We start from the raw sequence: 17870 nt of genomic DNA on the forward strand, positions 1-17870 counted from the left end.
GACCGTTCCATGCCAAAATCCCTGACCCAATCTGGGATATCCAGGCACGGGCCTCTTTAATGGAATAGATCGTGTGTGGTGGGGTGGGGGACCGACCCATGGCGTTTTATGCATCCAAACAAGAAAGTATTTTCCTTTTTTCCCACATGTTCACTGTGCCTACTCCCAAATTGATTTTTTTTTTACTGCTGTCAAGTCCCTCCCCCACCTAGTGATAGCAGCCGAATACTCGGTAATTATGCTCAGATCATGCTCCTTAGTTTGTTGATTTTCGCTTTGATTCTGGCCCTCTCGAACGCCCACCCTGGAGACTAGATACCACTTTGCTGTCTGATGAGCGTTTAGCAGACTTTATTAAGCTCAACAAAACATTGTAAAGGGGGGAAATGGTTTCATATAAAACTCACATCAAGAAAATGGAGAGAGCGGAACGACAAAGGCTAGTGGACTCCATTTTGGAGGTTGACTGCCAATATTCAACTGCCCCAATGCCGGATCTACTGATGCATAGAAAAAATTTATATATTCAATTTGAGTTGATACCTATGAATAAAGCTGTGCATCAGTTCCGACGTTCCAGGAGCACCTTCTATGAGCATGGGGAGAAGGCAGGCCGTCTTCTCATGCATTAACTCAAGAAGCAGACTGCCTGTCGAGAAATCTCTCTGATTCAGAATAAGGAAGGCAACTTATTATCAGCCCCTCTCCAGCTTTCAGTTCGTATTACCATGAGCTATAGGAGTCAGAGCCTCCTCCAGACACTTCAGATATGAAGAGGTTTCTAGATCGTATATGCATCCCCACCATAGGGGCTGATTTAGCTCACTGGGCTAAATCGCTGGCTTTTAAAGCAGACCAGCAGCACAGTTTGATTCCCGTATCAGCCTCCCCGGACAGGCGCCGGAATGTGGCGACTAGGGGCTTTTCACAGTAACTTCATTGGAGCCTACTCGTGACTAAGCGATTTTCATTTCATTTCATTAAGGCAAGAAGCGGGAACTGGAATCCCCCTTATGCCCAGAAGAAATACCAAAATGTATTGGTCGGTTACAATCTGGCAAAGGCCCCAGTCCTGACACTTCCCAACCAAATTCTATAAGAGGTTCTCCGAGCAGCTCGCACCTCTACTATCGGACATGCTTAATGATTCACTGTCAAAGGGGTCACTACCTTCGACCCTCACCCAAGCCACAATCTCTGTGCTCCTTAAAGAGGGTAATGACCCAGTAGAGGGTGGACCATATCGACCCATTTCACTCATTCACAGACGTTAAACTCGTGGCTAAAGTCCTGCCACCCCGAATGGAGCCCTGTCTTCTAGTTATAATATCAGAAGATCAGACAGGCTTTATTGAAGGCAGACAATTATCGATCATTCTCCAATGCCTCTTGAAAATTGTCCTTTTCCCACCCCCCTGCTGCTTGGGAATCTGAAGTCATAGTATCTTTGGATGCTGAAAAAACATTTGATAGGGTGGAGTGGAACTACCTTTTTTGAAATCTTGGGTAGATTTGGTTTTGGCCCCAAATTTTCCTCCTGGGTTTTGTCTAATGTACAATGCCCTGGAGACCAACAAATACGGCTTCCTCAGAATATTTTCCATTAAGACAGGCCTGCCCCCTTTCTCCATTGCTCTTTGTGCTGGCCATAGTGCCTCTTTCGACAGCGCTAATGTCACCAGATGGTTGGAGGTAAATACCCAGGAGGGAGCGGAGCACCAGGTTTCCCTCGACACCGATGATCTACTCCTAGATACTACAGACCAGGGGCGGGAGGGTCGGAGAATCGCCGGGGGCCGGCGTCAATCCTGCCCCCGCCGTGTCCCGAAGTCTCCAGCACCAGAGATTCGGCAGGAGCGGGAATCCCACCTGTCGGCGCCCACCCCCCCCCCCCGCGATTCTCCGGCCCGCAATGGGCCGAAGTCCCGCCGCTGTCATGCCGGTCCCGCCAGCGCGGATCAAACCACCTACCTTACCGGCGGGACCAGGTGGCGCCGGCGGGCTTTGGGGTTCCGGGGGATTTTGGCCCTGAGGGGCGCCCCCACGGTGGCCTGGCCCGTGATCGGGGCCCACCAATCAGCGGGCGGGCCTGTGCCATGGGACACTCTTTTCCTTCCGCTTTCGCCAGTCTTCACGATGGCGGGGGTGACCCCCCTTCCCTGCGCATGTGCTATTAGAGAGAGAGTTCTAGGATGTTTCCCCAGCGACAGTGAAGGAAAGGTGATATATTTCCAAGTCAGGGTGGTGATAACTTAGTGGGGTTCCCAGGTATCTACTGCTCTTGTCCTTCTAGATGGTAATGGTTGTGGATTTGGAAGGTGTTGTCTAACGAACCTTGGTGAGTTATTGCAGTGCATCTTGCAGATGGTGCACACAGCTGCCACTGTTAGTCAGTGGCAGAAGGTTTGAATGTTTGTGGAAGGGGGAGCAATCAACTGGACTGCTTTGTCCTAGATGGTGTCGAGCTTCTGGAGTGTTGTTGGAGCTGCATTCATCCAATAAAAAAAAAATCTTTATTGTCACAAATGGGCTTACATTAACACTGCAATGAAGTTACTGTGAAAAGCCCCTAGTCGCCTCATTCCGGCACCTGTTTGGGTATACAGGGGGAGACTTCAGAATTCTCAGCTGATATGGGAATTGAACCCGCGCTGCTGGCCTTGTTCTGCATCACAAACCAGCTGTCTAGCCCACTGTCCTAAACCAGCCCAGGCAAGTGGAGAGTATTCCATTACACTCCTGACTTGTGCCTTGTAGATTGTGGACAGGCTTTAGGGGGGTCAGGAGGACTCGCTGCAGGATTCCTAGCCTTTGACCTGCCCTGGTAGCCACATTATTAATGTGGCTAGTCCAGTCCATTTTTTGATCAATGGTAACCTCCAGGATTGTTGATTCAGCAATGGTAATGCCATTGAATGTCATGGGGAAGTTAGATCCCCTCCTGTAGGAGATGGTCATTGCCTGGCACTTGTGTGGCGTGAATGCAACTTGCCACTTGTCAGCCAAGTCTGGATATTGTCCAGGTCTTGCTGCATTTGGACATGGACTGCTTCATTATCCAAGGAGTTGCGAATGGTGCTGAACATTATGTAGTCATCCGCAAACATCCCCGCTTCTGACCTTATGATAGAACGGAGGTCATTGACGAAGCAGCTGAAGATGGTTGGGCCTAGGACATTATCCTGAGGAACTCCTGCAGTGATGCCCTGGAGTTGAGATGATTGACCTCCAACCACCACAATCAGCTTCCTTCGTGCCAGGTATGACTCCAACCAGCAGAGAGTTTTCCTCCTGATTCAAATTGACTCCAGCTTTGCTCGGGCTCCTTGATGTCATACTTGGTCAAATGCTGCCTTGATGTCAAGGGCAGTCACTCTCATCTCACCTCTCGAATTCAGCTCTTTTGTCCATGTTTGAACCAAGGCCGTAATGAGGTCAGTAACTGAGTGACCCTGGCCGAATCCAAACTGAACATCCACCAGCAGGTTATTGCTGAGTAAGTGCCGCCTGATAGCAATGTTGAAGACTCCTTCCATCACTTTGCTGATGATGGAGAGTAGACTGATAGGGCAGTAATTGGCTGTGTTGGATTTGTCCTGTTACTTGTGTACAGGTCACACCTGGGCAATTTTCCACATTGCCCGGTAGATATCAGTGTTGAAGCTCTACTGGAGCAGCTTGGCTAGGGGTATAGTTCTGGAGCACATGTCGGCAGTACTATTGGCAGGATATTGTCAGGGCCCTTAGCCTTTGCAGTATCCAGTGCCTTCAGTCGTTTCTTGACATCACACGGAGTGAATCGTATTGGCTGAAGACTGACATCCGTGATGCTGGGGACCTCCGGAGGAGACATGGATGGATCATCCACTCAGCACTTCTGGCTGAAGATTGTTGCAAATGCCTCAGCCTTGTCTTTTGCACATATGTGCTGGGCTCCTCAATCATTGAGGATGGGGATATTTGTGGAGCCTCCTCCTCCAGTGAGTTGTTTAATTGTCCACCATTCACGGCTGGATGTGGCAGGACTACAGAGCTTAGATCTGATGCGTTCGTTGTGGAATCGTTTAGCTCTGTCTATTACTTGCTGCTTATGCTGTTTGGCATGCAAATAGTCCTGTGTTGTAGCTTCACAGGTCGACACCTCATTTTTCGGTATGTCTGATGTTGCTCCTGGCATGCTCTCCTGCAGTCTTCATTGACCAGAGTTGATCCTCTGACTTGGTGGCAATGGTAGAGTGGGGGATATGCCAAGCCACGTGGTTAAGTACAATTCTGCTGCTGCTGATGGCCATTTCATGGATGCCAAATCTTGAGTTGCTATATCTGTTCGAAGATCTATCCCATTTAGCACGGCCGTAGTGCCACACAACACGATGGAGGGTATCCTCAATGTGAATCTGGAACTTTGTCTCCACAAGGTGGTCACCTCTACCGATACCGCCATGGTAATCAGCAGGAGGTTTCTTTGTCCATGTTTAACCTGATACCATGAAACTTCATGGGGTCCAGAGTCGATGTTGAGGACTCCCAGGGTAACCCCCTCCCAACTATACCACTGTGCCACCACCTCTGCTGGGTCTGTCCTGTCAGTGAAATAGGGCATACCTAGGAATGGCGATAGTGGTATCTGGACATTGTAAGATATGATTCTGTGAGTATGACTATGTCAGGCTGTTGCTTAACTAGTCTGTGAGACAGCTCACCCAACTTTGGCACAAGCCCCCAGATGTTAGTAAGGAGGACTTTGCAGGGTTGTCATTCCGGTGCCTGGTTCGCCTGTCCGGTTTCATTCCTTTTTTGTGTTTTTGTAGCAGTTGAATACAACTGAGTGGCTTGCTAGACCATTTCAGAGGGCATTTGAAAGTCAACCACATTGCTGTGCCAGACCAGGTAAGGATGGCAGGTTTTTTCCTTCCCTAAAGGACATTAGTGAACCAGATGGGTTTTTACAATGGTTTCATGGTAGACTTTTAATTCCAGATATTTTATTGAGTTTAAATTCCAACAACTGCCATGGTGGGATTCAAACCCGGGTCCTCAGATCATTATCCTGGGTCTCTGGTTTACTAGTCCAGCGACAATACCATTATGCCAGCCCTCCTCTTACATCTGGAAAAGATTAAGTATGCCGTTTGAGGCTCGAAGGGGAGGTTCGATCAGAGATGGTGGCCATTAATTTCATTCTTCAAAAACCTGTACATGTTTTTTTTTTTTAAATGTTTTTTATTGAGTTTTCATATTTTATATCCAACAAATTACAAATTATTAGAAAAATAAACACGCAAAAATTAACATGTATAAAAACCTGTACATGTTTGAGAGTTACACAGGTTGAGTTACAAGGGGTTAGTTTTGATACCAGGGTTTCTTGATCCATTGTATTGGTTAATCACTTTTTAAAATTCTGTATTTATAATATGTGTACTTCTTTGTTAATATGTATGTCACTTTTATATTTGATAATTTAATAAAAATATTTGTAAAAATAAAATAAAGAAATATTGTGGCTGCAAGAGCAGGTCAGAGGCTGGAAATTCTTTAGAGAATAACTCACCTCCCCAAAGCCTGTCTACCATTTATGAATAGGAGTGTAATAGAATGGTGTCATCAGCAAATTTGAAAATAGAGTTGGAGCGGAATTTGGCCAGTCATTGGTGTGTAAGGAGTATAGAAGGGGGCTGAGGACACAGCCTTGTGGGGCACTGGTGTTGAGGATGATCATGGAGGAGGTGTTGTTGCCTATCCTTACTGATTGTGGCCTATGGGTTAGGAAGTTTAGGATCCAGTCGCAGAGGGAGGAGCCGAGGCCCAGGCCACGGTGTTTGATAGCGTTGTCAGAAATTCAGAAATATTGGCTGAATGAAGGGATGGCTACATCTGATCAAGACCGGACGCTATGTGACCTGGAGTGGAACTTGGAAAGGCTGATGCTCATATTATACTCCTGTTCTTGTCTTTCTTCGTGGTACAAGTCATGGTACATACTTTTGGAATCGACAAAATGATAGAGCTCCTGATATATCCTTATACACTCCTGATTGAACAAGGGTTGGTCTCCAAATGGGAAGTTAATGGGAGGAGTGAGGGATGTGTAGGGCCAGGATGTTGCAGATTGTAATCATAATTCTGCTCCTGCTTATTGATCACCATAAGTCACAAATATCCAGTTTTGGACTGCTAAACGCATCCTTAGGCTGCATCACTTAATACAGCAGGAGTGTTACAGTACAGAATGGCAAGTGTCATCACTGAGAAGATGAGGTTTATGCCTTTACACGGATTGTGTGGTGGCCAACCCTGCCGGTACTACTGTGGACAGGTTGGGGAGGTGAAGTAAACTACTTTCTGAGATGTAGGTGTTACAAAGTTACTTTGCTCAATAGGATTCCCCCCATTTACCTCAGAGTATGAACTCCCCCAGTAATTGGGGCAAAGTTTCCCCTTAACAAGGAGGAACCTCTCAGTATAAAATCCCCAACCCGGGTACCGGTCAGGGAGGGTGGCCCTTCAGGAAGAGCAGTTGTTTGCTTCGTAGTCTTGTGTATACCTAAATAAACCTTAATTCATTTCTATCTTATTGTGCGTTCCTGTGTCTCGTCCATTGGTTTCCATAGTAGTCTCAGTCTGACAGTCATAACTTTCGAGAACAATATGTAGCAGTAGTATAGTGTCAATTGGGTGGGGGGGGGGGGGGGGGGGGGGGGGGGGGGCTTATATGCGGTGATCATCAGGTGTCTTTAGTAAGCCTATCCAACTGCATACCACTGTGTTAACTATATCCTCCTGTTCTCCCAGTGAGTCTATCTTGCTCGATGAAACAGGAAATACCCAGGGATGGTGATAGTGATAATGCAGTTTGGGGTGGTTGCTGATAGATATGATTTACAGTATGATGGTCAGCCAGTTGCCTGACCAGACAGTTCTCCAAGCATAAGCACCATAGGTTAGTGAAGAGGACTTCCCAAGGTTGACCTGGCTGGGATAACTGGAGTCTCATCCTAATGATTGCCGATAGGTGCAGTCAACACTTCTTTTATCATTGTGTTCCACAGTAAGGACTGAATGTCATGCGGGATCACTTCAGGAAGTATTATGATTCAGCCACATATTGAGAGATTGGAGTCAAGTCTAGATAAGACTGGGTAGGGCTAGCAGGTTTTCTTCGATGAAAAGCATGGACAAACCTGATGGATATTTGCAATCTACTGCATTGATGGCCATTTTCCCTGCAACAAGCCTACAAATTATTTATGAAATCAATTTCTCGTGTTGTTATAACACGGAATCTGCACTAATATTACAGTAATACATCTTTAAAATTGTACTATTCTGCAATTTTAAAAATAATTTTCTGCAATTTTTGGTCATCCTTTTCTGATGTCCTTAACTCCTTGCTGGGAATTCCAAAGATGTTGGTACCTTCTAGTGATTCACTTCAACAGGTATTATTCATATGTAATGAGGATGAGTATCAGCAGGCTATTTTATTACAGGGAAAACACAAGGAAGCTATATCGTCCCTTCAAGTTATATCTAAATATTCCCATTTCTATGAGTTACAGCTTGGATGATTTTCTCATCCTTAATCCAGGAGCACAGAGGCCAATTTTAGCACCCTTGTACTAGCTAATTTAACACAGCTCAGGATCAGACCAGGAATATTCCTGGTGTGTGGCTCAGTTACTGACTAGATAAACTTGTTAAGCCATTGGGAGAGTTATTACAGCGAGCGCCCACGGTTTTCATCTTTGTTGGCCAATTCGGTTCAGACACAAAGGCACACAAAGTTTAAACACGTTTCCATTCATCTGTGCAAATCACAAGCTGCTGTTAGTAGCAAACCATGGTGTTATGATTTAGATGTATCTATTAATTTTTTATTTAAAAATAATAATAATTTAGAGTACCCAATTCATTTTTCCAATTAAGGGGCAATTTAGCGTGGCCAATCCACCTACCCTGCACATCTTTGGGTTGTGGGGGTGAGACCCACGCAGACACGGGGAGAATGTGCAAACTCCACACGGACAGTGACCCAGGGCCAGGATTGAACCTTGGACCTCGGCGCCGTGAGGCAGCAGTGCTAACCACTGCGCCACCGTGCTTCCCTAGATGTATCTATTAATGAAGCAACAATACTAGAGACAATGCAGACGCCAAAATACTGGCCAAAATCCTAGCCAAAAGGCTAGAAGACTGTGTACCTGAGGTGGTCACAGAGGACCAGACGGGCTTTGTCAAAGGTAGACAGCTGACCGCGAACATCAGGCGCCTGCTGAACGTGATAATGACCCCCTCCGGGGAGAGAACACAAGAGGTGATCGTCTCCCTGGACGCAGAAAAGGCCTTCGACAGAGTCGAGTGGAAATACCTCATAGAGGTACTGGAGCGGTTCGGGCTTGGAACAGGGTTCACCGCTTGGGTAAAGCTCCTGTACAACGCTCCTATGGCGAGTGTACAGACCAACAATACCAACTCCCAATACTTCCAGCTGCACAGGGGCACCAGACAAGGATGCCCACTGTCCCCGCTGCTGTTCGCACTAGCAATTGAACCGCTAGCAATCGCGCTCAGGGCAGCAAAAAATTGGAGGGGGATCCGAAGGGGAGGTAGAGAGCACAGAGTCTCACTCTATGCGGATGATCTGCTCCTCTATCTCTCGGACCCACAAAGCAGCATGGACGGAATCATCGCGCTCCTGAAAGAGTTTGGAGCCTTCTCGGGCTACAAACTCAACATGAGCAAAAGTGAGATCTTCCCATTACACCCGCAAAGGGGGGGGGGGGGGGGGGGCAGCACTAAAGGGGCTGCCGTTCAAACAAGCCCGACATAAATTCCGCTACCTGGGGATCCAAATAGCCCATGACTGGAAAGGGATCCACAAATGGAACCTCACCAGCCTGACGGAGGAAGTTAAAAAGGACCTGCAAAGATGGAACACACTCCCGCTCTCCCTCGCGGGGAGAGTTCAGACGATCAAAATGAACGTACTGCCCAGGTTCCTCTTCCTGTTTAGATCCATTCCGATCTACATCCCCAAGGCCTTTTTCAAAGCGCTGGACAAACTCATCATGGCGTTCGTATGGGGGGGTAAAAATGCTAGGATCCCAAAGAAGGTCTTACAAAAAACAAAAACCAGGGGAGGGTTAGCCCTCCCGAATCTACAATTCTACCACTGGGCAGCAACAGCCGAGCGAGTAAGGGGATGGATCCAGGAGCCAGAAGCTGAGTGGGTGCGTGCGGAGGAGGCCTCCTGCATGGGAACCTCCCTCCGGGCCCTCGCCACGGCAGCACTCCCATCCCCACCCAAAAAATACTCCAGCAGCCCAGTGGTGACAGCCACCCTCCAATCCTGGAACCAACTGCGGCAGCAACTTGGCCTGACCAAAATGTCGAACAGGGCTCCCATCTGCAACAACCATAGGTTCAAACCAGCACTGACCGACGCCACCTTCAAAAGGTGGAGGCAGGACGGGGGAACATTGACAGTCAGGGACCTATACACGGACGACAGGATCGCAACATTGGACGAACTGACAGAGAAATTTCAGCTAGCTGGGGGGAACGAGCTACGGTACCTGCAGCTCAAAAACTTCCTACGAAAGGAGACAAGGACGTACCCACAACCGCCACGACAGACACTACTGGAAGACCTACTGGACGCAAGTATCCTAGAGAAAGGGAACTGTAGTGACATGTATGACCGACTGGTAGATAGGGACGACACCGTACTGGACGCAACAAGGAGGAAATGGGAGGACGACCTGGGGATGGAGATAGGGTGGGGACTCTGGAGCGAAGCACTGCATAGGGTCAACTCCACCTCCACGTGCGCAAGGCTCAGCCTGACGCAACTAAAAGTGGTACATAGAGCCCACCTAACAAGAACCCGTATGAGTAGGTTCTTCCCGGAGGTGGAAGACAGATGTGAGCGGTGCCAAAGAGGCCCGGCCAACCACGCCCACATGTTCTGGTCTTGCCCCAGACTTGTGGAGTACTGGACAGCCTTCTTCGAGGCTATGTCCAAAGTGGTGGGGGTGAGGGTGGAGCCATGCCCGATAGTGGCGGTCTTCGGGGTTTCAGACCAGCCAGATCTATTCCTGGGGAGGAGGGCGGACGCCCTTGCCTTTGCCTCCCTGATCGCCCGCCGTAGAATCCTGTTTGGCTGGCGGTCAGCAGCACCGCCCAGAGCTGCGGACTGGCTGTCCGTCCGACCTCTCGGAATCTCTCCAAATGGAGAAAATCAAATTTGCCATCCGAGGGTCGGACGACGGCTTCCACAGAACGTGGGAGCCATTCATGCAACTGTTCCGGGACCTATTTGTGGCCAATGTACAAGAGGAAGAATAGTCGGGGGAAGGTAGCGGGGGGGGGGGGGGGGGGGGGGGGGGGCTACAGGTTCGTTACGGGGGTTCGATGGCTAGCTAAGGCCCAAAACCAAGCTAAATAAACATGTTGAGGGGGGGGGGGGGGGCGCAGTTACTACTACGAAGATGCTTACCTGTAAATATGTATGTTAATTTTTGCGTGTTTGTTTTTGTTTGTTTTTTTTTTGTTTCTCTCTCCTAACAATTTGTAATTTGTTCAATATAAAATACGAAAACTGAATAAAAACATTTATAAAAAAAAACAATACTAGAGACAACTTTGTACAAACCTGAAAGTTCAGAAAGGACAAACCAGGGAGAAAGAAATGTAGAGACAAATACAAATTGTTTGAGATTCATGAGCTAGATTGCCAGTGCTCGTAGGCCAAACATGAATATAGTTTAATTAGGATATTAATGCTAAACCATACTAAAATTAACTCTAAAAATATTCAAGATTAAAACATATATCCTTTACCTACATGCAGCCCATCAATCTTTTTACTACTCTTTAGATTTTGCAATTAAAAAAATATATTTAATTTTACTTTGTTCTTGGCGGCACGATGGCATAGTGGTGGCACTGCTGCCTCACAGCACCAAGGACCCGGGTTCAATCCTAGCCCTGGGTCGCTGTCCATGTGGAGTTTGCACATTCTCCCCGTGTCTGTGTGGGTCTCACCCCTGCAACCTAAAAGATGTGCTGGGCAGGTGGATTGGCCACGTTAAAATGCCCCTTAATTGGCAAAGAATTTTTTTAAAAATGTTTTACTTTGTTCCTGATTAATATATTTGTTGACCGTTTATTTTTTGGCAGGTGAGATCAAATTGGAAAAATATTGTCAATTGATTCAAAAGCCACTTTTCAAATAATTCATGCCAAAGAAAAATCAGGATCAACATGGTTGTGGAGAGGACCAATTAATATTTAATACCTTTCTCAATCTTAAACAGAAAGATACTGCTATTTAATAAGTATGGTTGTCAGTGAGCTGAAGGAAGAGTACACCCTTTGTGAATAAACTCATTTTCAGCCTATTAGGTATTAACATTAGTCTTTTTGGGTTGCATTAAATCTGTAACAGCTATTTATCACTGTGGCAAATTTGGAAAAGAATGCTGCACTAAAGTTTGTGAAAATAATAATACAATACACATCAAAATATATTACAAAAAAATTGGCATTTTTACATGATATCATGCCAGAAATTATATTTGAATAGTCTATCCTCTTATTCCTCAAGGACAAATGGTAGCATCCTTCCAGTTCACAGTACTCAAACAAAAGCAAATTATTGAGGTATATTTTGCTGTTTTAGGAAGTGAATGGTCTCAATGTTGTCACTATGTTTATTCAGTATACTAGAATTCATACTGTTGGGAAAATAGTATATCAGCAAAAGCACAACTCATATAAATTTAATATTAACAACCTAATCTACTCATAACCCCAACACTGACAACATCCTAATATTGAACAATTCAAAATTACTGTCTTATAAAAGATGAGAAGGACAAAGTTTATAATTATATTGCTGAGAATTTTCAGAAAAATATCACATTAAGTAAAATGCACAAACCTTGAAATCCCACAAAGTAGAAAGACTGTTTTGGCTTTCCACCAATAATTCCAACGCAAAACTCAAGACTCAAGATCCCCTTTTCAAAAAAAAAAGTGAAAGTGTGTGTGAGGAGAGGTTCTGCTTTTTCCAAACATGCCAAGTTTACCAGACACAGTTTTTTCTAATATCAGAAAAGAGGTGACAGTGCCCTGGTGACAGTGCCCTCTTCCAGCCGACCCCCATCCCTCAACCAATCTGCAGACGCTTCTAATGGGAAAAATTGCTACCTTTCAGTCACTGAGGTAGAACATGGACATTGGGTAACATTAGTCATGGAGTCCTACAGGAGAAAAGACCCTTCAGCCCATCGCACTGTGCCGGTCAAAAACAACCACCTAACTATTCTAATCCCATTTTCCAGCACTTGGACCATAGCCTTGAATGCCTTGAGATCGCAAGTACACATCTAAATATTCTTAACTGATATGAGGGCCCCTGCCTCCTCCACCCTTTCAGGCAACGAGCTCCAAACTCCCACCACCCTCTGGGTGAAAATATTTTTCCTCACATCCCCTCACCTTAATTCCAGGACCCTTGGTCATTGATCCCTCCACCAATATGGACTGTGCGATGGTGTCAAACAGGCAATAATGAATCAACAACCTGTTTCGCACCTCATGATATTTATTTCCATTGCCTTCGATGGAATTGGGAGATGTAAAATAGGTTGGTGATCTGCTGTTATCCATCTTTCACCATCGCATAGTCAAATTACCTCCATAAACTTTGAAGACTACCTCAGCTACGTAGTCATAAAAAGGAACCAACAGACCAGACTACGTCCCACAGGAAGGGCAACACCAATCTAGTGAAGTTTTCTATACTATCTCCAATGCAAGTACATCCCTTTTTTAAATATGGAGATCAAAACTCAAACAGTTATCTAGGTGTGGTCTCACCAAAGCTCTGGACAATTGTAGCGGTACTTCATCGAATCATAGAATTTACAGTGCAGAAAGAGGCGATTCAGCCCGAGTCTGCACCGGCCCTTGGAAAGAGCACCCCACTTAAGCCCGCACCTCCACCCGATCCCCGCAACCCAGCAACCCCACCCAACTCTTTTAGACACTAAGGACAAATACTTTATTTACTTTGTGCACTCCAAAAGGTCAACATGCGATTTGCCTTCCTATTGCTCGCTATATATACATACATTTTGTGTTCTTGTATGAGAACACCCAGGTTTCTCTGAACAGTTTACAAGTTTCAAGCCTTTTAAAAAAAAAAAAATGTTTTTTTAATTTAGAATACCCAATTCATTTTTTCCAATTAAGGAGCAATTTAGCGTGGCCAATTCACCTACCCTGCACATCTTTTGGTTGTGGGGGCGAAATCCATGCAAACACGGGAGAATGTGCAAACTCCACACGGACAGTGACCCAGAGCCGGGATCGAACCTGGGACCTCGGCGCCATGAGGCAGCAATGCTAACTATTGTGCCACCGTGCTGCCCTTTTCAAGCCTTTTTTTTTAAATTCTGCTTTTCCTTTTGAACAACCAAAGTAAATAAATAACCTCACGGTTCCTCTCATTGTATTAATCTGCCAACTTGCTGCCCACTCACTTAACCTGTCTAAATCCTGTTGCAGACTCTTTCTGTGCTTGTCACAGCTTATATTCCACTTAGCTTTTATAATCAGCAAATACAATACTTTCTGTCAGCGAATATATTACTCTCTTCTTCCAAGTCATTAATATAGATTGTAAATAGTTGAGGCCTATAGCATTGATCCTGGTGGCACTCTATTTGTCACAATCTGCCAACTTGAAAATGCCACATTTATAGAACATAGAATCCCTACAGTGCAGAATGAGCCCATTCGGCCCATCGAGTCTGCACTGACCCTGCAAAAGATCACCCTACCTAAGCTCGATCCCCTGCCCTTTCCCTGTAACCCCATCTAACCTTTTGGACACTTTGGGGCAATTTAGCATGGCCAATGTACCTAATTAGCACACCTTTGGACGGTGGGAGGAAACTGGAGCACCCCGAAGAAATCCACGCAGACATGGGGGAAAAAGTCAAACTCCAGAAAGACTGTCACCCGAGGTTGGAATTGAACCTGGGTCCCTAGCAATGTGAGGCAGCAGTGCTAACCACTGTGCCACCATGCTGCCCTCTCTGTCCATTATCCCCACTTTTGTCCAGTAACCAATCCTCTAAGTATAATATATCACTCCCAACTCCATGAGCCCTTGTCTTGTGTATTAATCTTTTGTGTGGCACATTATCAAATGCCTTTTGGAAATTCAAATACTGCATCTCCTGGCTCCCTTTTACCTACCCTACTACCATAGTTAGTGCTGCAAAAACATTATTGAGGGCAGCACAGTTGTTGGCACTGCTGTCTCACAGTGTTAGGAACCCGGGTTCAATTCCGACCTCAGGTGATTGTCTGTATGGTTTGTACATTCTCTCCATCTGCATGGGTTTCCTCCAGATGCTCCGGCTTCCTCCCACAGTCGAATGATGTGCACGTTCGGTGGATTGGCCATGCTAAATTGCTCCTCAGGAATAGGGCAGGAGATTGGGCCTAGGTGGGCTGCCCTTTTGGAGGGACAGGGCAGACTCAATGGGCCAGATGGCCTTCTCCTGTGCTCTAGGAATTCTATGAAAAGTCAACCTTTGAAGTTTCTAAAGATCTTCCCAAAACAGGGTTAACTTATTTGCTAAGCATAATATGTGCACTGCTGATGTTGGTGTAGGTGATTGCCATTTTAAAATTTGAAGAAACACCAGTAATTCGTATTAAAGTAGCATTGTTTGTTGAATTTATTGTACAAAGATACCGTTAACCACAATCAAAACACTGCCAAATTTATTGTCTTCAGCATCTGATGCAAAACCTGATTCACATCTCTCCTGATTTTTATTTCCATAGTTTCTGAATGAATCAGATGTAAAACTATTCTGAATCACTTCAGCTATGGCATCATTGGGCTAATACCACCATGAATCTAGTCTACTCATGTCCTGTCATTTTCACTGGAACTGCTTTTGAACCTTTCCACTCCACAGTTTGGCTACTGGACGCATTAAAATTCATTGGCTTTTCATCCAAGTTGCTGATGCGATATAAAGGGTTTTTGCCTAGCTGAAAATTGGTAATTTTGACATCAAGGTCTTTTGGTATTCTCTGAGCAATCTTGGTCTTCTGCCGCAACACCAGAATGTTTTGTTCTATAATGCAGCTACACCAACTAGCTGTAGGTCTGAAACCTTTTGCTGGACTTGGGGGTTTGATTTAGCCCAATTAAGTGTGTATGTACACATCACATTTCTGGTGACGAACATAGAACATACAGTGTAGAAGGAGGCCATTCGCCCATCATGTCTGCACCGGCCCACTTAAGCCCTCACTTCCACCCTATCCCTGTAACCCAATAACCCCTCCTCACCTTTTTTTTGGTCACTAAGGACAATTTATCATGACCAATCCACCTAACCTGCACGTCTTTGGACTGTGGGAGGAAACCAGAGCATCCGGAGGAAACCCACGCAGACACGGGGAGAACATGCAGACTCCGCACAGACAATGACCCAGCGGGGAATCAAACCTGGGACCCTGACTATTTTCTAGGACCCATTCCAATTCATACTTCTCAAGATCAGGCCAGTGGCTGGCTCCTGTTCTGATGGCACATTTGGACTTGGGCATTTTCTTCAGGACAGATGAACACTTCTTCCATTCTGACACCAGTTTGCAACTAAAACTGAATTCCCTCACTGCAACACGGTTATTTGATGAGTTAGTAAATGTCATAACGTTTAACCCGAAGGCAGCTTCATGTATCATTTTATTGTAAGAGGATCCATTTCTATTCATCACTCGCCATGACAGGCACTGTTTTCCCTCTGTGGGGGTATCTTAAACATCCGCGCATCTTCTTCATGGCACAGCCTGTATTGCCTGCTTGATCTTCTGTGCCAACTCAGTGTAAGGCAAGTGAAACATGCAATTCTGAGGTGAAAATATGAAGCCGACTACTAATGTGAGTACAGCATTTCATAGCTAATCAAATTATATGCTGCGTATATACAAAAACATGATCTTTGGTGTCGCCTTATATGCCACATCTACAATTGTTACATTGTAAGGGTTCTTCCTCTTATTTTCCCTTTGCTGTTATAATTTTGATCCATGGATGCTGAATGGACATGTATCTTTAAGTCAAGCAGCAGAGAGAATGAGGAATACAACAAGTTCCAGCATAGTATATGGTGCTAGTGTTCGAACAGCAGAACTCAGACTTTGTGGCACTCGAGAGATGGGGAGGATCTCGGTTCGATTGTTTTTTTAAAAAATATTTTTATCCAGAACAGATTTTCATTCTAACAACAACAATACAGCAAACCCCAATACAAAGCAGTTTGACTGTTTGGAGTTGGCCAATGAATTGGCCAAAAGACCATGTTCTTCAATAACAGATAGTGATTGGATCCTGTCTGAGTGGGGTTATTTCCAGAGACCTAAGGAAAGTACAGTTGAAGACTTGGACCCTGAGAGACAAGGACCTGCTTTTGCTGGGAATGCTGTGAGCTACTGTACTTCTGAACCTACAGAGAACTTGAATGAAAAGGGCAGCACAGTAGGGCAGTGGTTAGCACTGCAGCCTCATGGAGCCGAGGACCCGGGTTCAATCTCGGCCCCAGGTCTGAACTCGGCCCCAGGTCTGAACTCGGCCCCAGGTCACTGTCCGTGTGGAGTTTGCACGTTCTCCCAGTGTCTGCATGGATATCGCCGCCACAACCCAAAAGGATGTGCAGGGTAGGTGAATTAGCCACGCTAAATTGCCCCTTAATTGGAAACAAAGAATTGGGTACTCTAAATTTATTTTATAAATGGGAACCTGAATGAATGAATTTACAGTGAAAACCATTACAGACTGGAAAGCAGAAATTGCAACCTGAAAGCCTGGCTTGAAACAACCATCTGAAACAACAACTCTTAACTTTTACTTTTTATTTTCACCCCTCTCTTCCCCTGTGTTTGTATCTTGTGCTTGTTTGTTGAGGGTATTCGTTATACCTGTCCCTGGACAGTTGACATGTTTTAGTTGGCACCGTCAACCCTGGGTAGGATTTTCCGGCCGTTCCTACCGATGGGATTGCCTGGTACCACCAACCGTGAACCCCTGATGCCACTTGCCGGGGGGGGGGGGGGGGGAATCCCACCCCGATTCATGTCCAAATAAGTGCGGAGGTTCCCACGTGGGTAACAGGGGCAGGGGCAACACCAGCACTCTGACAGATACCAGTTAATTTAGGAGTCTTGTACTCTGCTGATCTCACTGGGTCATTAATATATTGGAAAATTCAGTTATCCATTGAGCTATAAGGAGCTTTAATTTTTTTTAATAGCCTTGATTTTTTTCGTTACAAATTGACGGATTTATAAATATTCAAACGGAATATCTTCACTGATCACAAGAACACAAATGTTAATCAGCTGTTGGCCTTCACTTTCATTTATAGATAACTCCTACAATTAACATAAAAACAGTGTACTTTTTAAATACGAAGCAGCCTTGACCCTGGAAATATTCAAGGTATTTATTACCTTCCCAGTTAAGCATCCTTAGTTAGCATACTTTTCATTTATTAAGTGAAGTGCAATAAAAGCTTATCATGTGAATAAAGTCAAGGCCACAGGAAAGGGTAATTTATTGTGTGGTTCAGGAGGCTTCTAACACAGAAGAAGGCAATATTCTTATAGGACCATTCAACGATGCCTTAATGGTTTAGGAAATGTTGCAATTAATTTAAGTGAAAATACAAAATAAGCATATGCCCACGCCTCAGATAATTCAAAGTAGCTGGGCCAATCAAAGAAATGATCTACATTCAATTTCTAATCTGTGCTACATTGGTTAAACTTGG

The 17870-nt window shown here is 45.3% G+C and overlaps 1 protein-coding gene across 4 annotated transcripts in view; it reads right to left on the minus strand.

Moving 5' to 3' along the window:
* atg4c (autophagy related 4C, cysteine peptidase) overlaps positions 1-17870 on the minus strand; it is a 118718-nt gene that overhangs the window by 17417 nt on the left and 83431 nt on the right. For 3 of the 4 annotated variants that reach the window (XM_038794507.1, XM_038794505.1, XM_038794504.1), the window contains one exon: positions 11948-12026. The exons of the other annotated variant lie outside the window; for it this stretch is intronic. In XM_038794507.1, the coding sequence (XP_038650435.1) occupies positions 11948-12026 (79 nt within the window). The remainder of the gene's footprint in view (positions 1-11947; positions 12027-17870) is intronic. 4 annotated transcript variants of the gene reach the window in all.

The sequence above is a fragment of the Scyliorhinus canicula genome, chromosome 4 (genome assembly GCF_902713615.1).
Source record: "Scyliorhinus canicula chromosome 4, sScyCan1.1, whole genome shotgun sequence".
In the NCBI taxonomy this organism is placed as follows: Eukaryota; Metazoa; Chordata; class Chondrichthyes; order Carcharhiniformes; family Scyliorhinidae; genus Scyliorhinus; species Scyliorhinus canicula.